Source organism: Thalassophryne amazonica, chromosome 16 (assembly GCF_902500255.1).
Source record: "Thalassophryne amazonica chromosome 16, fThaAma1.1, whole genome shotgun sequence".
NCBI lineage: Eukaryota > Metazoa > Chordata > Actinopteri > Batrachoidiformes > Batrachoididae > Thalassophryne > Thalassophryne amazonica.
This window is the reverse complement of record NC_047118.1, coordinates 49,017,077-49,040,085: the sequence shown is the minus strand read 5'-3', so window position 1 is coordinate 49,040,085 and position 23,009 is coordinate 49,017,077. Positions and strand designations below refer to the sequence as shown.

The window sequence follows — 23,009 nt, the reverse complement described above, 5'->3', positions numbered from 1 at the left end:
TGATCTGTACCAAAGTTCAATCAGTTGGGTTTTTTTAATTTGTTGGTGGGGTGGGCAACGAGGGCCAAGACACTGCAGACTTTGCCTCAGCAGGTGGGTTTGCTGATGAGCTTCTCCTGTGAACATAAACACCTGATCATCAATGAAATCATATGCTGAGGTGGTAGCAAGGAAAACCTGCGGTGTCTTGGCCCTTCATGGGACATGACTGTCCACCCCTGGAGGTCTGCCTCTTCACCAAATTGCATTTAAATCTTTTCAAGACTTTTTGAGATATTCTGCTGAAAACCATACAAACACAAACAAAATCATAATCCTGTTGGTGGAGGTAATGGAGCTATAAAGTGAGTGCTGAAAGACGCCATAAATAAGAAACCAATCTCTGACCTGGCTAAACGTTGCTTCCTTCAAATGAAGCATTGCCACAAATGAAGTTAGTCTGAGTTCTGTGGGGAAATGTTTGAGTGGCCTCTTTCTAAGACACTTCATTTTGGGTTTGATTTGTCACCGGTCTGTATTCACTATATGGTCTGTGCCCCCACCCGACTCTCTGATCTACCGAGAGTCCATGAGTGACTGAAGCCAGCCAAGGAAGCGCGACACCTTCTGAAAAATGTAGCCTTTGTTGCAGTCAGCCCCCGGTGGTTGGCTGATCACCCCAGTGAGGAAGAACACCTCCCTATACAGGGTGACCAGGGGGCTGCCAGAGCCCATAGTGCAGTCAGCATTGGTGCGAGCAGAAGTGCAGCCCATTTTATTGGTCATCATGATGCCGTGCGTCTCCAGACACTGAGGTAGGTGACTGTATGCCAGGTGGTTAAGGGTGAGTGAGCCCTGCAGTTCCATGGCGTTGTTCTTGCTTTTCCAGCCGGTGACCACAGCTGGGAACTCTCCAGTCATCAGCACACTTTCAGCAAAGTCCCGTTCTGGGAGACAGACGGCAATTTCGGTTTTCTTAAAGATGATGCGGTCACGGAGCTCGATCACCGCCAAGTCATTTTCAGCATGACCTTCCACGTAGCGTGGGTGGACGTGGACTATTTTTACATGCAGCGTCCGCTCTTCATTTTCAACGGTGGTCAAACGCTTACCTGAGAAGATGTAGGTGAGAGGGGACATTTAGGACTGTGACATTTCTAAAAATGGCAGCATCCTTCAACTCAGAAAGCTTGTACTAGTTCTGTGAAACACGACTGGAAAAACTGAATGTTTACTTGTTTCAACAAAACAACCTCCCTTCAATGAAGTGGTGACATCATGGAAAGGTTGGGCAACTTTCTCATCATTCTGATCCATTTTTAATCGTTATTAAGGTCTTATGAGTAGGGAAGTGATGAGATGCTCACAAACACTAGTGTGTGGGCAAGGAAAGTGGTAGAGCATTGGACTTCGCAGGCAGCGCAGCAACGGTTCACATCTCTGGGTCATAACTTTGGGGAAGGGAAAGTACTGAATGGAGCGTAATTCCTTGTCAATGTATTTTCACAGATTTCTTTCGTGAGGTAATGTATTTGGTCAAGCAATCCACACAAACTGCGACCGCCATGTTTAATATGGATAAAGTTTGAAGCTCAATTACATGTTAATGAGACAATCAATTAATGCCAATGTACGAGGATAGCCCAAAATAGCTAGCAGTGTCATGGAACAAAATTAAAGTTACAAAATCCTGCTCTACCAAATGTTATACTGGTCGAGAAACAGATAAATTTCTGTGCGGCACATTTTAAGATTTGACTGGGTAGTACATTTCCCTCTCTGTAATTTATTAACTGGGAATCAACTGTGCTAGTTCGTGATTTTATGAAATAATGTGGTGACTGTATTGTTATGTATTTGTACATGTTGATAACTTGCAACACAACAGAAGTCATTATGGATAAAATTTGCATTTCCAATCCTTTAGTTAGTAATGATAACAGGTATTTTATTGACTCACCAACAGCCACATGGAACGTGTGGTATTTGTTGGCACACTGAGCTGTGGTCAAGACCAAATTCTCCTTCAGAATGACTCCACTACAGAAACCCACAGATTCTGAAGTCCTCAGCAGAGCCTGCAAATTAAAGCAGAAATGACCCTCTCCATCATTATCACGGAGACATTTGATAGTTTGGCATGAATTTGAGCATGGTTTGATCACATCATGAGAGGTGTGCATGTGTCATTCCACCTGCCAGGGACACTCCATCAAGCCACAGCTAAGACCCTCGTAGTTGTTGTGGACGTTGGTCAACTGTCGGTTGTCCCAATTAATCAAACTGTGCACCTCACCACATGGGAACGGCACTGAGAGCGAGAATGAAGGCTATTACTTCCTACAAACTGACTGAATGAGACTGAAACTATTAAAAAAAGAAAAAAGGTCATAGTACTACAAAAAAGAGGTTACCAATAAATAAACAATATATAAATATATCAGTGTTTTGAGAATAAAGTAATAAACTAAAAGCCTTAAAAGGACCCAGGGACTAGCTATCTATGAGGGCTGTCAATAAAGTAACCCTCGTGCGCATGCGTGAGGTTTTCCACGCCTGTTGGTGACGTCATTCGCCTGTGAGCACTCCTTGTGGGAGGAGTCGTCCAGCCCCTCGTCGGAATTCCTTTGTCTGAGAAGTTGCTGAGAGACTGGCGCTTTGTTTGATCAAAATTTTTTCTAAACCTGTGAGACACATCGAAGTGGACACGGTTCGAAAAATTAAGCTGGTTTTCGGTGAAAATTTTAATGGCTGATGAGAGATTTTGAGGTGATACTGTCGCTTTAAGGACTTCCCACAGAGCGGGACGTTGCGCAGCGGTCCCAGGCGCCGTCGTCACCCTGTTTCAAGCTGAAAACCTCCACATTTCAGGCTCTATTGATCCAGGACGTGGTGAGAGAACAGAGAAGTTTCAGAAGAAGTCGGTTTCAGCATTTTATTCGGATATTCCACTGTTAAAGTAGATTTTTTTAATGAAAGACGCGCTGACGGGTCCGCGCGTCGGGACGCAGCCGGCGCGGTGCTGCGGCACAGGAAAAACACCTCCGTGTTGATAACCATTTGTAAAATCCAGGCGGCTTTTGATGGCTTTCAGTGGAGTGAGTATATGAGAAATTGTTTAACAGCTGGACATGTTCCAACTTGTCCTTAAGGCTTCCAACAGAGGTGTTTTTCCTATGGTGGAGCGTCGCGGCGGCTGCGAGCCGACGCTGCAATCCGCCCAAACGTCTTTCATTAAAAATATCTCCTTTAACAGTGGAATATCCAGATAAAATGCTGAAACCGACTTCTTCTGAAACGTCTCTGTTCTCTCACGACGTCTTGGATCAATAGAGCCTGAAATGTGGAGGTTTTCAGCTTGAAACAGGCTGAGGACGGTGCCTGGGACCGCTGCACGACGTCTCGCTCCGTGGGAAGTCCTTAAAGCGACAGTATCACCTCAAAATCTCTCATCAGCCGTTAAAATTTTCACCGAAAACCAGCTTAATTTTTCGAACCGTGTCCACTTCGATGTGTCTCACAGGTTTAGAAAAAATTTTGATCAAACAAAGCGCCAGTCTCTCAGCAACTTCTCAGACAAAGGAATTCCGACAAGGTGCTGGACGACTCCTCCCACAAGGAGTGCTCACATGCGAATGACGTCACCGACAGGCATGGAAAAACTCACGCATGCGCACGAGGGTTCAAGCATGTCTGACATAAAAACATATGAATGAAATCCATATAGTTTTTGAAAAAAATAAAAAGGACCTATACTTTATTGACAGACCTCGTATATATATGTATAGAGAGAGAGAGCGAGAGAGATAGTATGTACTATACAGTATATAAATAATATATACAGTATATACATATATAATTTAAAAGCTTTATTAAGTTATGTTTTAAATGGAACACCTTTCAGTCTCATGTTGTTGCTCATAGAACCAAATCTCAGTGTACAGTGGCTTGCAAAAGTATCCGGCCCCTTGGTATTTCACACATTTTAATTTGTTTATGGCATTTCAAATACATAAAGTAGATCAGGTTTCTCAATATAAAAATTTCTAAAATTATCTTCCTTGGACTCAAACCGAAAACAAATCTCTACAACTTGATATAAATTAATTAAAAATATAAAAGCCAAGATGATGGGTTGCATAAGTAATCAGCCCCTTTGGTATAATACCTGTAAATAATCAGTTTAATTGCAGGGAATGGATACATGAACATTTCCAAGTCACTGAATATGTCTTGAACTTTATTTACATCAGTTATGAAGAAATACAAACAATATGGCATTCTGTGGTAAATCTGTATGGAGTAGACAGTTCTCAAAAACTGAGTGACTGTGCAAGAAGAAGAGTGAGGAAAGCCACCAAGACACCCAGACAACCCAGACAAAGATTTAGGCTTCTGTGGCTGTGATTGAAGAAATTGTGCACAGTGCAAATTCTGTGTTTTGTATCTCCAGTTATAAAGCTTCATGATGAAGTGGTATACACAAGGGTCTTCTTTCACTAAAACATCAAATCTAGACATTTATTTCACTTCCTTTCTTCATTTCAAGCTTCAAAAATTGTTTTGTAATTTTGTGGAAAAACACATGCACACATATAGAGCTAGGATGTATTTATTTTATCCTTTTGTTTCTTTAATACTGAGAGATGACAGATGGAGCATTTAAGTAATGAAATGCTTTGGTTTAATACCTGTAAATAATCAGTGTTCTTTTTAAGAAAATCCTCCTCTATACCTCTTCATCATAAAGCTGTATAACTGTGTATACAAAATGCAAAACATCCACTATGCACAATTTATCCAGTCACAGCTACAGAAGCCTATAACTTCTTCTGGGTTGTCTGGGTGTCTTTCCTCACTCTTCTCCTTCTTGCAGTCACTCAGTTTTTGAGAACTGTCTACTCCACACAGATTTACCATAGAGTGCCATACTGTTTGTATTTCTTCATAACTGATGTAAATAAAGTCTAAGACATATTCAGTGACTTGGAAATGTTCATGTATCCATCTCCTGACTTGTCTGAAGAAAATTGGCAATTAAACTGATTATTTACAGGTATTATACAAAGGGGGCTGATTTCTTATGCAACCATCTTGCAATCATCTTGGCTTTTATATTTTTAATTAATTGATATCAAGCTGTAGAGATTTGTTTTCAGTTTGAGTCTAAGGAAGATAATTTTAGAAATTTTTATATTGAGAAGCCTGATTTACATTATGTATGTGAAATGCCATAAACAAATGAAAATATGTGAAATATCAAGGGGCTGAACACTTTTGCCGGCCACTGTATTTATTATTGACATTTTATAAGTGAAACAAATTATTCAAAAAACAAAACAAAAACCCACAATTGATTAACATAATGAAAATAAATAAACCTTTAGTTTTCAACATGAAATATCTCTGTGAACTCTTACAATTTTTTGGATTTGATATTTTATTAGTAAACAGGGCATTTTTAAGTTAGTTATAATTAATGGAAAAATGGATTGTTTTTGTGTACATCAAATGCTGAAAAATAGATCTTTTGAAGAAAAAGATGATTCAGAATTACAGTAAATTACATCTTTTAAAAAAACATCAATATTGTATATGGTGAAATGATGACTTTTTCCCCTCACAATTTGCTTTCAATTCTAATTTTCAAATCTATCATTTCCCTACCAATATTCTTCCATAGATTATTTGATGTGTAATATGTAGCCAGCCAATTAGATCACCATAAAACAAAGGTCAACGATAGTAATAATTCACTGTTTTGTTATTTATAAGAAAATTAAATATTGATTCTAAAATTTGCTGCTTTTAAGTCATAAGATCCCAGTCCCATTTATCATCAAATGAAAATTATGGGAAATGGTGTCAAAGGTCTGTACACTGTACACTGGGACTTCATGGTAAATTTCTAATGTTACATATATGTTATATAGGACTTCTATGTTAAATTTATTCCTCATTTGAAAATAAACCAGACTGGCCAGTTTGTTGTTTAACAACTCAGATTTTCATTTTTTTGGTTGCAACATTGCATTACCTTTTCCAGCATCTAGCAAAATAATTCTCAAGTCACTTAAATAAAAATTCTTAAAGTACTACAGAGGTTCTTCATGATGCTGATATGAGAATGAAGGTCCAAGTCTTTAGGGACCTGGTGCAACCTGTCTTTTCAAAACTCTTGACTTTAGAAAAATGTCATGTCTGTTTTGAAAAGAATAGCCTATTTCAGTGGGCTAAAACAGATGAGTTAAGTTAACCAATACATGAATACTTTGCACGATGCACGCATTTAGTGTGGTTGCCTCCCAAATAGAATATTCCTGATTCAAGGCTGGCCATGCCCCATTCTCCTTCTGTGGATCCCAAACCGAAACTCCTGTGGTGACCGCGAGCAAATTGGAAGAAGCCCAATGAAATCTCACTGAATTGCTTTACTGTATTTTCTGCAGAATTACTGTTCTCTGGCAACCATAGCTGCTTACTGTAACTTAACAGTGAGAGAGTAGTGTAATTTTTATATAATTTTATGTTGCTGTACTGTTGTACAGCAACATTGTGGAGTAACAATACGCTCCTGGCAACTCTAGGGTCCCTTTACTGAGAAAGTAGCATCAACTGAGAACATGGCGCCATTTTGGTTCCAACTGTGCTGAACTACTGAATGAACCTTTTATGTTTTCAACATTTTTTTTCAATGAGTTAACCACATCAAAATCAATATAAAAATAGTTAAGCTATCAAATTTACAATTTATGATGATTTATTTAATAATTTTTTTATTGAATTAATTAAAAAGCCTGATTTATGCTTCTGTAACTCTGTTTATGGTTTATTCTGGATTAATTTGACCCTCAACAAGCTTTTCTTTCTACAATCATCACCTCCAATTCAAAGGTAAGGTGAACAATTTCCAATTTTTTCCAGCTGTGTTGTAAATGTGCGGCCTTTTCTGATCCATTTCAGAGTGCACACTGCAATAACTATTAAAATATGAGAGGAGATGAAGGAGTAAAAGTGTCACATCACAGCCTTTTGCTGTGTCTGATTTAACACGTCCACATCAGGCTGTGGCTCCAAGTCTGAGCACGGTGTGAAAAAATAAATGGCCGTTTTTTTAATCACAGAAATAACTCTGGTCCCACATGCAAGGGGTTTTTAATGGAAATACACTGCGATCGGAAGGGACATTTTATCTGATGTGAGCGAAAAATCCATTATACAAAATCTGTTATAAATTGTGCTTATTACATGGAAAACAATACAAAAACTTTTGGACTTTTTTGTCCAGTAACTGCAAATATCTGGTTTGTATGATGACGGTTTAGGTGAGTTTTCCTGTACATGGGACTGCACAATAAATTTACCTCTCAAACCTTTTACGATGATGTCGCTTCCATCCCACACGGTTGACTTTATTTTCCCAAATGTTTCTTCTGTACGGATCTGAAGGGAATCTGTACATCTTGAAGCCCTTGTTGTGTCTATTTGTGCATCCAAATGCCCAACAACCCGGCATTTTCAGCAAATAAATAAATAAAATAGCTGGATTTACATGCAGACAGATGAACGGTATTTTGGCCCCAAAATGGCACCACATGTGGCTACTCTCTGAATTAAGGGACTCTAGACAACTCTAGCCAAGAGGGTATTGTAAATTAAAATGGACATTTGTGGCAGTGTAGATTAAATTGTTTTTAAGATTTTAAATCAGAGGTTATTTAAACTGTATTTAAATAGCTCAACTGATTTATTGTGTATATGGAAAATATGATTTGCATAAATGATGGATCCCACCTCCTGTTAGTTGCGTCTCTTAATGCATGAAGGTGAACCCACATAAATCACGTACCCCTCGGCACACACTTATTCTTGTTCCCGTGGTCGAGTTTCCACCCACGTGCGCAGGAACACTCGTAGGACAAGTAGCCTGGTTTACAGAACTGCGAACAGCCTTTGACCTTATCCAGCGTGCACACCGTTTCATCTGCAGCGTACAAACACAGGGGGGCAGCTGCAGCACTGACACAACATGTACAATATTAAATTAATAAGAAGCATCACACGAGGTGCACGACCTCCTCCCGCGCACCTGTTTCACAGTGGATCCCCGTGAAGCCCGACTTGCAGACGCAGTCATAGCCGCCCACGCTGTCGGAACACATGGCTCCATTCTTGCAGGGCTGCTCTGCACACTGGTCTCCATCTTCACGAAGACGACAAGCGCGTGAGAAGAAACATTACAGCTGACTGCAACAATGGAAAATACTTTCAGAAAGTACTCACCAATGTAGACAGACCAGAAGATATCCTGCAAGAGAAAATGTGGTTTGGTTAGTGCGTGATGTAGAAATCAATAATGATCATTTCTGGCATTTATGTAGTGCGATCAAGACAGGGACACGAAAGCAAAAGAAGCAATGAAGAGGAGACAAAATGGAACTCGTTGATGAGCGTGAATGATCCAAGTGCCCTGGCTCATTCGCACGTTTTGCACCATTTTGATGTAAACACAGAAACGTGGTGTTACTGTAAAACTGTAAATCCATAAATGCAGGACACCATGCCAGTGAAATTAAAGGGATTATTTCATTATTTAATTCACTTTCAGCAGGTTAGTCACACTCTTATGCTAAATATGGAAGAAACTGGTCATCTGGCTCTTGAGATATTACACTAACAAGGGTGGCAAACACAACACCTCGAATATCTCGCTGTGACCTTGAAATTAACCCCAAGGTCACCGTAATTGAATGGTGTCGGGGGTCACACAAAACTGCACATGGGGAGTCAATGCGCGTTCACACGGACTGATCAATTAACTGCTCTGATATATTCAATCATCTATACACTTATTCCCCCTTTTGACAGTTTTCTGTTCTAAATCAATATATATGGCTTAGTAACATAATACAGTGATACAGCAGCACCACGGCACACCAGTGTTTTTTTTTTTTTAACTGAAGCAAGACGATTCTGATGATGAGGAGATGATCCCACTTTTGTTCTGGACGAGGAAACAGCGCAGGTGGACCCACCGACGTGCGCACACATCTCCACAGCTTCTGTTTGCAGTTTCTCCAGGACTCAGGTGCTATGAGCTGCGTCTCAGCGCAGAGTCCTGGAACTCAGAGATGCAGACACACACTGCTGGCCCCAGGCGCGTTTAGTTTAAAGCGGCGAGATCAACATTAGCTTCGGTTTCGTTTTGTTCCTCTTTCGTCCCTTTTGTGCTCTTGGTTTGCAGGTGGTACAGTGATAAAGCTTGTTCGTCCACCTTTTCTCAACGAATTGTGACTTTTTAATTTTTTTCCCCATCATTCAGGAATCATCGTATGCCGTGTGACTGGGCCATAAAACCGATGAAAATGAGTTAAAATAAGGCTTGCCAAGAATGTTTAAGTGGTATAAAACCATACAGCTTCAGGGGGCCACGAGCCGCAATCACATAATTTACCCGGCACTAAAATGGTCCTAGCTAGAACCCTGCATATCAAATTTGCAGCGGATCACTGCTGATGTGTTCACGATGCAAGAGCCCTTCATGACACTGGAGCCCAGCTCTTCATGAGATGGGAGCCCGACGCTTCATGACACGGGAGCCGGCCGGCTCTTCATGAGAGGAGCGCATCAGGTAATTTATGTAAAACATGAAAGAGAGAACAGTAATCCACGTCATTTCATTACTTCCTGGTGTAGATCTAGGTGGAGGCTAAATCTGCTCTTTATAACATGAATTAAGTATTATAAACTGTGGTGTTTTAAAAAATTTTTTCCTCCACTGCTGTGTGCGTGACTTTCCACATGCTCGCACTGTATTCGTGCGTAAAAACACGAGTGTGCACGAAACCACGGCGGCGATGGTTTTGTGCACGCCTGTCCAAACGTGCGTCCCTCGCGACAGCAGGAATGTTTCGGGGGCCCCATTTCATTTTTGGTTCGCAGATTTTCTTCCAGTTTCTGCGTCTTTCGTGTTACGTGTAAAGGGGTCCTTATATATGTTCTTCTGACAACTCTGTTTCAAAACTCATGTGTCACTACAACTACAAACTGTATCTTGCAACAAAGAAAACAGCTGCATTGATGCTAAAAAACAAAACGAAACAAAAACATATGAATCAATAAGGTATTTGATAAAGAACTGGCCCAATATTGTAAATCCATAGTGGCAATGATATTGAGAAAACGTCATCAATTCCCATCGCTACCTCCTTCACATAACATGTGGATGTGTCTCACAGAATAATATGAATTCAGATATGGCACTCTGTGACATATGCCACGGAAGTGTAAAACGCACCATTTAAAGCCAAAGTTTTGTTCATACCAGGGTAGTTTTTTTTTAATACTCAGAGACAGAATTATGGGGTTTTGAAGCATCAGAGTAATTTTCAAAATGAACTGAAAAGTGAATTAAAAGCTTGGATTATTTTTCACAATATAACCCCTTTAATGCTACAAAACAAAGTGGCCACAGCTTTAAAAGACTATACAATGATACATTATTAAGCATGTCTGTTTGTGGCAAAAAATGAGGAAATTACATCACAGAGACATAGAGAAGATATTTACATTTTGGACAAAAGACATTTATATCAAGTTGTAGAGATTTGTTTTTATGGTTAGTTAAACGGCAAAATTTTAGAAATGTTAATAATAAGCCTGATTTTTTTTTTTAATTTGACGTCATAAAACATAAGTGAAAACTTTTTCCTTCTCCTCTTCAAACTTGTAATATTTAAACTGTTAACTTTCTATTATTTTTGTATTTTTTGTTAAATTTTCCAATTTTTTAAAAATATTTTTATGTGCATGAAACATTTATTCATGAAAAATGTGTATGTAAAACACAGTGTTCCCTAGCATTTGTGTGTGTGTGTATATATATATATATATATATATATATATATATATATATACAGTGAGGAAAATAAGTATTGGTTTTGCAGGTTCTCCCACTTAGAAATGATGGAGGGGTCTGAAATTTTAATCTTAGGTGCATGTCCACTGTGAGAGACATAATCTAAAAAAAAAGAATCCGGAAATCACAATGTATGATTTTTTAATAATTTATTTGTATGTTACTGCTGCAAATAAGTATTTGATCACCTACCAACCAGCAAGAATTCTGGCTCACACAGACTTGTTAATTTTTCTTTAAGAAGCCCTCTTATTCTGCACTCTTTACCTGTATTAACTGCACCTGTTTGAACTTGTTACCTGTATAAAAGACACCGGTTCACACACTCAATCAATCACACTCCAACCTGTCCACCATAGCCAAGACCAAAGAGCTGTCTAAGGACACCAGGGACAAAACTGTAGACCTGCACAAGGCTGGGATGGACTACAGGACAACAGGCAAGCAGCTTGGTAGAAGACAACAACTGTTAAGATTATTTATTAGAAAGTGGAAGAAACACAAGATGACTATCAATCTCCCTCGGTCTGGGATTCCATGCAAGATCTCACTTTGTGGGGTAAGGATGATTCTGAGAAAGCTCAGAACTACACAGGAGGACCTGGTCAATGACCTGAAGAGAGCTGGGACCACAGTCACAAAGATTACATTAGTAACACATGATGCTGTCATGGTTTAAAATTCTGCAGGGCAGCAAGGTCCCCCTGCTCAAGCCAGCACATGTCCAGGCCCGTTTGAAGTTCACCAGTGGCCATCTGGATGATCCAGAGGAGGCATGGGAGAAGGTCATGTGGTCAGATGAGACCAAAATAGAGCTTTTTGGAATCAACTCCACTTACCATGTTTAGAGGATGAGAACAACCACAAGAAAATCATCCCAACCGTGAAGCATGGGGGTGGAAACATCATACTCTGGGGGTGCTCTTCTGCAAAGGGGACAGGACGACTGCATCGTATTGAAGGGAGGATGAATGGGGTCATGTATTGCGAGATTTTGGCAAACAACCTCCTTCCCTCAGTAACAACAGTGAAGATGGGTCATGGCTGGGTCCTCCAGCATGACAATGACCCCAAACACACAGCCAGGGCAACTAAGGAGGGGCTCTGTAAGAAGCATTTCAAGGTCCTGGAGTGGCTTGGTCAGTCTCCAGACCTGAACTCATTAGAAAATCTTTGGAGGGAGCTGAAACCAAACCTGAAAGATTTAGAGAAGACCTGTATGGAGTGGACCAAAATCCCTGCTGCAGTGTGTGAAAACTTGGTCAAGAATTACAGGAAACGTTTGACCTCTGTAATTGCAAACAAAGGCTGCTGTATCCAAATATTAACATTTGATTTTCACAGCTGTTCAAATACTTATTTGCAGCAGTAACATACAAATAAATTATTAAAAAACCATACATTGTGATTTCCCAATTTTGTTTTTTTAGATTATGTCTCTCACAGTGGACATGCACCTAAGATGAAAATTTCAGACCCCTCCATGATTTCTAAGTGGGAGAACTTGCAAAATTGCACACACACACACACACACATATATATATATATATATATATAAAGAGATTTTTTTTTAAAGCAGTGGTACTGCTTTGGTATTGTTGTCGGTTAAAATGTTTAGTTTGGGTATGAGTAATATTTTGGACCCCAGTAAATATGCAACTAAATAGAACCCCAATTCCAATGAAATTGGGACGTTGTGTGAAATAGGGATGTCCCGATTAGGTTTTTTTGGCCCTGATCCAATTCCGAGTCATCTGATTTTGAGTATCTGCCGATACTGAGTACCGATCCGATACTTTAAAAAACTGAATGAACAATGAACAAATGCTAAATATATAATATTTTCATTTTAATCACCTTATTTTATTATTTATCACTTAAACAGTGCACTTCTCCTTGAGGTAGCTTGAACAATCAAGTAATAATCTACCAGACTTAAAAAAATGTACAAATTTCCATGTTATTTTATTTGTCTAAAAATAAATGTCCAAGGTTCCTTATGTTAAACAAGAAAATATCTAATATGAAATAACAGGTGGTTTTAATTTACAGATGGTTTCTAAAGAACCATTTATTGATTTAGCTACTTTAATTACAAGTGTTCTAAACTTTTTTTTAAACAGTAATCACAAATTTTGAGGTAACAAACAACAACAAAAAACATTTCCAAGGATTTTTCTTCAGAAAACTGCTCTATAAATGAGCAGTGCTGTGACACCTTTCTGTTTTGTACAGATCAGTGGTTTCTGCCACCAGTCTTTCGTGTTTTGGCCCGGCACGTCGTTCCTATTGAACAGTGCGAAGCTACGTCACAGCTCAGAGTGTCGAAAGTTGGACTGGGTTTGTTGTGTGTTGGGGGGTTTGGCTGGATGTTTTTGTGTTGTTTTCTTTTCTTTGCTCTCCAGGTGGTATGCAAACTGGTTTTTGTCTGTGGAGAAGGTGCTGGCAGAAGAGTCCTTCACCCTCATCAGCATTATTAGCTGCACCTGTGGAGGATGTTCACGTGCAGGCCTACTGACTCGCAGCACCTGTGGATGATGCTCACGTGTAAATTTAAAGACTTTCAGCTGAAGCAGATAATGAGATGGCGTTCTGCATTTAAGCCATGAGTGGTTCAAGCAGAATTGCCGGGAACTCAACCTTGTGACGTTCGTTTGTGAGATGCTGAGGACCGCGCCAGGGTTTGACACATCGTGCCTGTGAAGGAGGACGGGTGAGGGACACATGCTGTCAGCACACATCAAAGGTGATTATTGTCTGAATGATCGTTAATAGTAATTTGGCATTCTGTTACGCAGTATATTTGAACACTGATGAGAATTGTGCAGTTTGCTTCTCACTGCCGTGGCGTATGGACTGATGATCCTCCACCTGTTGTGAGAAGCTACTCATTTACATAAAGCTTAAATTCAGACCTGAATGCGTTGCTGATAGTGTGTGCCTCTGAAGGGTATTTGCTGTAGCTCTGTTGACTTACCTCACCTTTTCCATCCTTCACAGAGTCAGTTTGTCGTGTCCACCTGGGGGGTGTTTGGCGGTGAATCTGAGTCCAGAAGCGCCGAGGCTTCGATCCTTTTGGGCGCTGGAGAGCGCGCCGTCCTTCACTCCGCCAGACAAACCAAATATTTATGTTGTACACTAATTATTGCACTGGAGGGAAAATTAAATCGTTTTGTTTGTGGAACCGCTTTCTGGTTATTTAGCGCTGGGTTCGATCAGACGTTGGTCCGCTCCTCAACCTGCGTCTGCACATAACAGGGTTGAACTTATGTTTTTTTCTTTTGTTCAATTAAAAAAAAAAAAAAAGAAATATTGGGTTAAACTTTGACCGCGTCAGCCTGCCGACAAGCGGCAATGCGCGCTCCCGTCAGAAGCGTCGCTTTAGCTCAGCTTTTGACGCAATGCTTCTGACGCCTCTAAAAAGCAACGCGTCTCATTGAAAATAATGCTTTTAAAATCTATATCGGATTCCTGATCGGGATGCAACGTCCGATTTCGATCAAGTCTGAAACCACGTGATCGGGCCCGATTTCCGATCACGTGATCGGATCAGGACATCCCTAGTGTGAAATGTAAATAAAAACAGAATTGATTTGCAAATCCTCTTCAACCTATATTCAATTGAATACACCACAAAGACAAGATATTTAATGTTGTAATGTTGGGTTGTATATAACTATGTTGCATGCCAAATCAGAGTTTAAAAAGGAAGAGAGAAGGAATTCAGAACAAGATGCTGGAGCTCACCGTGCGATACGAGTCCTGGAAGAACCTCCTGGCCTCCTCATAGCTGCAGACCTTCTCCATGCACTCCTTCTCTAAGTTGGAAGGCTGAGACTGGACGCTACCATCGATGGCTCTCTTTGGGCGGGAGATGAGTGCGCTGGCATGCTGCTTGTCCAGGAACACTGAAGGAACGGTAAAATATCAGCTGCCGACATGGTAACTACACAATCTGTGAGCCTACACAGATTCTGTGCTGAACTCTGCCTGAAAATATTCACTGACCCTTCATATAGTGGCTCTCATGTTTTTAACAGCTGCAGTTTGGAACATCACTCAATATGCTCAGTTAATTAAAGGGGTCATGTTGTGTAGAATTTTAATCTGCCTTTGAAAGTTGAATATGGGGTCTTACGTTGAACTTTGTTAAAATGACCCACCTCTTTAACTTTCTATGGAAGCAGTTGGAGAGTGTCTCAGAGTCCTTAGTAAAGGTTTGTGTGTGTAAAAATGTGCGCAAACACCATTACACTCACAAATACACCTGTATGCTGAGCTACTAAGCGTGTGCAATGGGGACTGTATCTGTCAAATGCGCAAATTTAATGCAGTGTCAATTTAGAGCATTTGCCTTCCTAAATATGCAATTTGGGGTTTGCCTATCCGAGTGCGCAAAACTGGGAGGAGACATGCAAACAGGTGAGGTTTGCATGTGCATCACGATTTATCAAGGTCAAAAGAAAATTTTGCGGTTTCTGATAGTATCTATATTTTTTCAAGTTTGAAACCTTGACATTAACTGACTGCACTGCACTGTTCCAGCACAGAGGCGGCATATTGAACTTTATTTTTATGTTTGTTTCTTTAAAAATTAAATGTCTCCATGTGTAACAGGTAGACCAAATACAGACACACATACTGTGCCCTCCAAAAGAAGTGGCTCCCTTTGTATTTCACACATTTTAATTTGTTTATGCCATTTAAAATACAAAAAGTAAATCAGGCTTCTCAATATAAAAAAATCTGAAAATTCAAACTCAACGCAAATCTCTACAACTTGATATAAATTAATGAAAAATATAAAAGCCAAGAAGATGGGTTGCGTAAGTAATGAACACTTTGGTATAATACCTGTAAATAACTGGTTTTCTTGCCAGTTTTCTTCAGACAAGTCAGGAGATGGATACATGAACATTTCCAAGTCACTGAATATGTCTTGAACTTTATTTACATCAGTTATGAAGAAATATGGCATTGTTTAAGTATGGCACTCTATGGTAAATCTGTGTGGAGTAGACAGTTCTCAAAAACTGAGTGACTGCAAGAAGGAGAAGAGTGAGGAAAGCCACCAAGACACCCAGGCAACCCAGAAGAAGTTATAAGCTTCTGTAGCTGTGACTGGAGAAATTGTGCATAGTGCATCTTTTGTATTTTGTATCAACAGTTATACAGCTTTATGATGAAGAGGTATAGAGGAGGATTTTCTTAAAAAGAACACTGATTATTTACAGTATTAAACCAAAGCGTTTCATTACTTAAATGCTCCATCTGTCATCTCTCAGTGTTAAAGAAACAAAAGGATAAAATAAATACATCCTAGCTCTATATGTGTGCATGTCTGTTTTTCCACAAAATTACAAAACAATTTTTGAAGCTTGAAATGAAGAAAGGAAGTGAAATAAATGTTTAAACAGTGACCAAATATAAATATTCCAAATCTACAGCATCCAGTAAAGACCAAAGTCTATGTTTAGTAGTCCCCTCCTCAAACCCCCCAAAATAAATAAAACCATCTGCCTTCGCTGCCTCTTTTTATAAAAGATGCCACCTGACATGACACAGTGTGTGGTCATCTTGACCTCTTTTAACTCCTTGTGTCTCTGTCTTCCTCCTGCGCTCTATCGTCTCAAACGGCGGCACCCCCTCTCACCTGTCTCTGGGATCTGAATGGTTGCCACGACACCCACCAGCAGGCACAGCAGAGCGCAGGATGCTGTCAAGGAGCACATGGCGATAATGAAGCGTGACCTAGATCTCGGTTAAGATGTCAGCTCGGTGCAGGGGGTGAGATCACTGTGTTCCCCTATAAACAAGACCCGTAGATTAGATTTGTCTGTGTGTCACCACAGGTTGACTGGATAAAAACTGGATGTGATGCTAAGCAACAAATCTGACACTGGTTCATTATTTACAGAATAGACAGCAGCATTTACTGATAGTTATTTTAAGAGATGAAGGCAGGAAGATGACGCTCACAGAGAAATATGCTGCCTCTTCTTTTCAGCAGGTCAGAGCGTCACCTGACCTTTGCCTAAAATGTCCTTATATTTTCAACAATGGCGACATCTAGTGGGCAGTAGCAGTGACTAACACTCCCACCCCTCAAATTCAGTTAGCATGTTTTCGCTGTCTCATCCGGAGCTAAACATGCACTCAGATTAAATATTACCTGTATTTTTGTGGTGCGTTGGGACGGGATTTAAAGTTTCCACATAGAGGCTCAAACGTGTCACAAAACCCGTGGATGGAACAGAATCCGATTAATTTTTTTAGGCGGATCCCACCGACAAATTGAGATAAACGGCAGCACCGACGCCTCGTACCTACCGATCCGAACAAAACCAAATTCGCGGATTGGACTGGCACGGCTCCACGTCGGTTTTTAATTGCACCCCGGCTTCCCCGATGGGGCCTGTGGATTCCAAATAACGGATGACGATCACATTGACGCCTGCTCACTGTTTCCTACCGAGTGTGGTGACTGTAATGACAGACACGAACCACCAGAGGGTGCTGCTCCTCTGTTTGTTTTACCCATTGTCAAAATTATACCTCAAATAAATAAATAAATAAACGAACAGTGGCTGTAAAACTTGATAGTTTGGAATAGTCTGTCTTGATCAGGTCACTCCAAATATGAAAAAAGCTTTTATGGTGTAAATTACAGGATCAGTTTTATCAGATGCTCATCATTGCCAGTTTTTAATACCACTGGGTGATTTTTTTTTTTTTGCTCAAAAATATATTTTGTCTTGTTTTTGGTGTATTAGAATTGCATTTTAAATAATAAAGGGGGGGGGGGGGGGGGGGTTCCATTTAATGCACTCACTATATACTTATTTCAGTCAGACAACTCATAAAATATTTATTCCAACAGTAGCACCTATCTTGTCTGGCAGGTAGGCTCCAATCATCACTCCCTGCCATGCTTGTTTGAGATAAAAGGAGTGATGATTATAATCATCACTCCTGTGTATATCTATATACACGAGTGTATGTATATCTATAGATATACACATTTTCTCTCCAGTCGGAGCCCATGCACAGGTGGATGCTGGGGTGGAGGCAGGGCTGAGCAGCAGGCAGTGTTTGACAGGCAGAAGGGGAGCTGGGAAAATTTTAGCCCGCCCAATTTAGAGGAATTTTTAGAAGATCACACGACAGTGTGCTTTAGTAGATGGTATGTTTTATTTATTTATTTATTGAATCCTTTATTTAGACAGGAAAATCTCTTGAGACTCAATGTCTCATTTACAAGAGAGACCTGTTTTGCAAAACAATAACAGTTAACAGTTGAATGTGCATGTTATAAAGTATATTCCAAGCAGCTACCTGACAACTAGATATTTATAATTTTGTGCGTGTGTGCGTGCAGGTCAGGTTAATGTAAAAACACTATAAACAGCACTGTGTAAGGTTTTATGCACATTGGAATTTGATGAAAATGATGTGTTGTTGTATATATTTTAAAATACTCAGCAGAAAATCAAATTTGAAATATCCAAAAATCAATTCTAGGATTCTTTTTCTATTTACATAAATAAATTTAAAAAATGGATTCAGAAGTTACAAACCTAATTTCCATCCATCCATCTTCTATACCCGCTTACTCCAGTTAAGGATCACAGGGGGCTGGAACTTATCCCAGCAGTCATAGGGCATGAGGTAGGGTGCACCCTGGACAGGACGCTAGTCTGTTGCAGGGCCACAAATAGACAAACAAATACATTCACATTCTCATGCAGACCTGGTGGATAAGTGTTGGGCTTCAGACCAGAGGATCCTCGTTTCAAAACCCAACCAGACCAGAAATCCACTAAGGGCCCTTGGAGAAGGGCCACTTAGTTTCTCCTGGTGTGCAGTGAGCATCTTGCATGGCACCACCCTGACATCAGTGGGTGAGTGTGTCTGTGTGAATGCGATGTTTAACTGTAAGATGCTTTGAGCTTCTGATGCAGATGGAAAAGTGCTCTATGTTGTATTCATTGTTCTCATTGTAAACAAACAAACAAACAAACAAAACAATGTTTATTGTTTTGGCACTCTAGCAAAATAACTTCCTTTGGGATTAATAAAGTTCTTCTTATTCTTACAAATGCAGTCCATTTACCATTTCCAGTTCACCTAACCTACTGTTATGTGTCGACGCAGATTGAGGAGCGAACCTGCGTCAGACAGGACCCAGCACTAAAAATAACCAGGAAGCGGTTCCATCAACAAAAAAACTATTTATTTTTCACCTGTGCCTAAATAAATCATACAAAAAACCCCAATCCAATGTCCTTCAAGAGGAGTGACTGCTGGCACGCTCTCCAGTGTTCACGGGGAGAGAAGTCCGATGCTCCTGGACTCACTACCATCAAACAGACACCCCCCAGGTGGACACGACAAACTGACTCTGTGTTGAAGCACAGAAGATGTGAGGCACGTTAGCAATTATAGCAATTTCTTTCACAAAACACATGCTATCAGCAACACATCAAGGTTTATACTTTTTATCTTTATGCACATGAGCAGCTTCTCACAATAAGTGGAGGATCACTTATCCTGCATGCCACAACAGTGAGAAGCAAGCCACACCATTCTCATCACAATTTCACGTATACTACACTCAACAAAAATATAAACGCAACACTTTTGGTTTTGCTCCCATTTTGTATGAGATGAACTCAAAGATCTAAAACTTTTTCCACATACACAATATCACCATTTCCCTCAAATATTGTTCACAAACCAGTCTAAATCTGTGATAGTGAGCACTTCTCCTTTGCTGAGATAATCCATCCCACCTCACAGGTGTGCCATATCAAGATGCAGATTAGACACCATGATTAGTGCACAGGTGTGCCTTAGACTGTCCACAATAAAAGGCCACTCTGAAAGGTGCAGTTTTATCACACAGCACAATGCCACAGATGTCGCAAGATTTGAGGGAACGTGCAATTGGCATGCTGACAGCAGGAATGTCAACCAGAGCTGTTGCTCGTGTATTGAATGTTCATGTCTCTACCATACACCATCTCCAAAGTCGTTTCAGAGAATTTGGCAGTACATCCAACCAGCCTCACAACCGCAGACCACGTGTAACCACACCAGCCCAGGACCTCCACATCCAGCATGTTCACCTCCAAGATCGTCTGAGACCAGCCATTCGGACAGCTGCTGAAACAATTGGTTTGCATAACCAAAGAATTTTTGCACAAACAGTCAGAAACCGTCTCAGGGAAGTTCATCTGCATGCTCGTCGTCCTCATCGGGGTCTCGACCTGACTCCAGTTCGTCGTCGTAACCGACTTGAGTGGGCAAATGCTCACATTCGCTGGCGTTTGGCACATTGGAGAGGTGTTCTCTTCACGGATGATGCGAAGGAGATGTGTTGCACTGCATGAGGCAAATGGTGGTCACACCAGATACTGACTGGTATCCCCCCCCAATAAAACAAAACTGCACCTTTCAGAGTGGCCTTTTATTGTGGGCAGTCTAAGGCACACCTGTGCACTAATCATGGTGTCTAATCAGCATCCTGATATGGCACACCTGTGAGGTGGGATGGATTATCTCAGCAAAGGAGAAGTGCTCACTATCACAGATTTAGACTGGTTTGTGAACAGTCACACTTCACACATTGGAAGCTGAGGAAGCTGTATCAGAATTTTGGCTCTCTGTTGGGACTGTTTACACAGAGACTGCTACCTGCTGCTTTGGACTTGAACTAACAGTCTTTTTCAAGACTTTTTTACTTTTTTACCTTTTTACTTTTTTTTTTTTAACTTTTTTACTGTGCTCCAACGCCTAAGGAAGACCTCTAACGGTCGAAACATCGCGACGGAGCACTTTTATCAGCTAACTTTCATTAGCGTTGGCAAGCTAACTAGCTTGCTAACGCTTTCGTTTTAATTTTTTATTTTTTTTTTATTTTTATTTTATTTTAGCGCTGTTGTCGTGCGTTGCCTGTGCTGCTTCATGGCCTGTTTGGTGCCTTGATTGGGGCACTCCTTCTGCTGAATCACCTCTGGATTATTTGCACATTATTCACTTTGTGTGTTTTTAGGAATCCGCTAGCTTAGCGCAGCTACTAGCTCTTAGCCGGTTTAGCATGGCGGCTTCTCCTGTCTCTCCCGCACTTTTCTGCTCTGGGTGTGAAATGTTTAGTTATTCCTCGGCCTCCTTTAGCAGTAACGGTACTTGTAATAAGTGCAGCTTATTCGTAGCTTTGGAGGCCAGGCTGGGCGAATTGGAGACTCGGCTCCGCACCGTGGAAAATTCTACAGCTAGCCAGGCCCCTGTAGTCGGTGCGGACCAAGGTAGCTTAGCCGCCGTCAGTTCCCCCTGGCAGATCCGGGCAGTCGGGAAAGCAGGCTGACTGGGTGACTGTGAGGAGGAAGCGTAGCCCTAAACAGAAGCCCCGTGTACACCGTCAACCCGTTCACATCTCTAACCGTTTTTCCCCACTCGACGATACACTCGCCGAGGATCAAACTCTGGTTATTGGCGACGCTGTTTTGAGAAATGTGAAGTTAGCGACACCAGCAACCAGCCAGAGCAGGCGACATCGAAGGACATTTGAAATTGCTGGCTAAGGCTAAGCGTAAATTTGGTAAGATTGTAATTCACGTCGGCAGTAATGACACTCGGTTACGCCAATCGGAGGTCACTAAAATTAACATTAAATCGGTGTGTATCTTTGCAAAAACAATGTCGGACTCTGTTGTTTTCTCTGGGCCCCTCCCCAATCAGACCGGGAGTGACATGTTTAGCCGCATGTTCTCCTTGAATTGCTGGCTGTCTGAGTGGTGTCCAAAAAATGAGGTGGGCTTCATTGATAATTGGCAAAGCTTCTGGGGAAAACCTGGTCTTGTTAGGAGAGACGGCATCCATCCCACTTTAGAGGGAGCAGCTCTCATTTCTAGAAATCTGGCCAATTTTCTTAAATCCTCCAAACTGTGACTGTCTAGCGTTGGGACCAGGAGGCAGAGCTGTGGTCTTATACACCTCTCTGCAGCTTCTCTCCCCCTGCCATCCCCTCATTACCCCATCCCCATAGAGACGGTGCCTGCTCCCAGACCACCAATACCCAGACCACCAATAACCAGCAAAAATCTATTTAAGCATAAAAATTCAAAAAGAAAAAATAATATAGCACCTTCAATTGCACCACAGACTAAAACAGTTAAATGTGGTCTATTAAACATTAGGTCTCTCTCTTCTAAGTCCCTGTTGGTAAATGATATAATAATTGATCAACGTATTGATTTATTCTGCCTAACAGAACCTGGTTACAGCAGGATGAATATGTTAGTTTAAATGAGTCAACACCCCCGAGTCACACTAACTGTCAGAATGCTCGTAGCACGGGCCGGGGCCGAGGATTGGCAGCAATCTTCCATTCCAGCTTATTAATTAATCAAAAACCTAGACAGAGCTTTAATTCATTTGAAAGCTTGTCTCTTAGTCTTGTCCATCCAAATTGGAAGTCCCATAAACCAGTTTTATTTGTTATTATCTATCGTCCACCTGGTCGTTACTGTGAGTTTCTCTGTGAATTTTCAGACCTTTTGTCTGACTTAGTGCTTAGCTCAGATAAGATAATTATAGTGGGCGATTTTAACATCCACACAGATGCTGAGAATGACAGCCTCAACACTGCATTTAATCTATTATTAGACTCTATCGGCTTTGCTCAAAAAGTAAATGAGTCCACCCACCACTTTAATCATATTTTAGATCTTGTTCTGACTTATGGTATGGAAATAGAAGACTTAGCAGTATTCCCTGAAAACTCCCTTCTGTCTGATCATTTTTTAATAACATTTACATTTACCCTGATGGACTACCCTGCAGTGGGGAATAAGTTTCCTTACACTAGAAGTCTTTTAGAAAGCGCTGTAACTAGGTTTAAGGATATGATTCCTTCTTTATGTTCTCTAATGTCATATACCAACACAGAGCAGAGTAGCTACCTAAACTCTGTAAGGGAGTTAGAGTATCTCGTCAATAGTTTTACATCCTCATTGAAGACAACTTTGGATGCTGTAGCTCCTCTGAAAAAGAGAGCTTTAAATCAGAAGTGTCTGACTCCGTGGTATAACTCACAAACTCGTAGCTTAAA

General features: G+C 40.7%; 1 protein-coding gene across 1 annotated transcript; it reads right to left on the bottom strand.

Annotated features, from left to right (window-relative positions):
* Positions 1–229: 229 nt before the first annotated feature.
* proza (protein Z, vitamin K-dependent plasma glycoprotein a) lies at positions 230–17,381 on the bottom strand. The gene is made up of 9 exons (XM_034190063.1): positions 17,228–17,381; positions 16,551–16,703; positions 14,645–14,805; positions 8,263–8,287; positions 8,069–8,182; positions 7,829–7,963; positions 2,175–2,290; positions 1,940–2,057; positions 230–1,091 (listed from the first exon to the last, which is right to left on the bottom strand). The coding sequence occupies exons 2-9, from the start codon at positions 16,627–16,629 to the stop codon at positions 556–558; spliced, it is 1,284 nt and encodes a 427-aa protein (XP_034045954.1). The 5' UTR covers positions 16,630–16,703; positions 17,228–17,381; the 3' UTR covers positions 230–555.
* Between the last annotated feature and the right edge of the window lie 5,628 nt (positions 17,382–23,009).

Excerpts from the sequence above, each read along its gene's own strand:
- proza (XM_034190063.1), bottom strand. The coding sequence starts at position 16,629 with ATGTGCTCCTTGACAGCATCCTGCGCTCTGCTGTGCCTGCTGGTGGGT. Across the intron at positions 14,806-16,550 it reads CATTCAGATCCCAGAGACAG|TGTTCCTGGACAAGCAGCAT; the intron begins GTGAGAGGGGGT and ends CCGTTCCTTCAG. Across the intron at positions 7,964-8,068 it reads GGGGATCCACTGTGAAACAG|ATGAAACGGTGTGCACGCTG; the intron begins GTGCGCGGGAGG and ends TGTACGCTGCAG.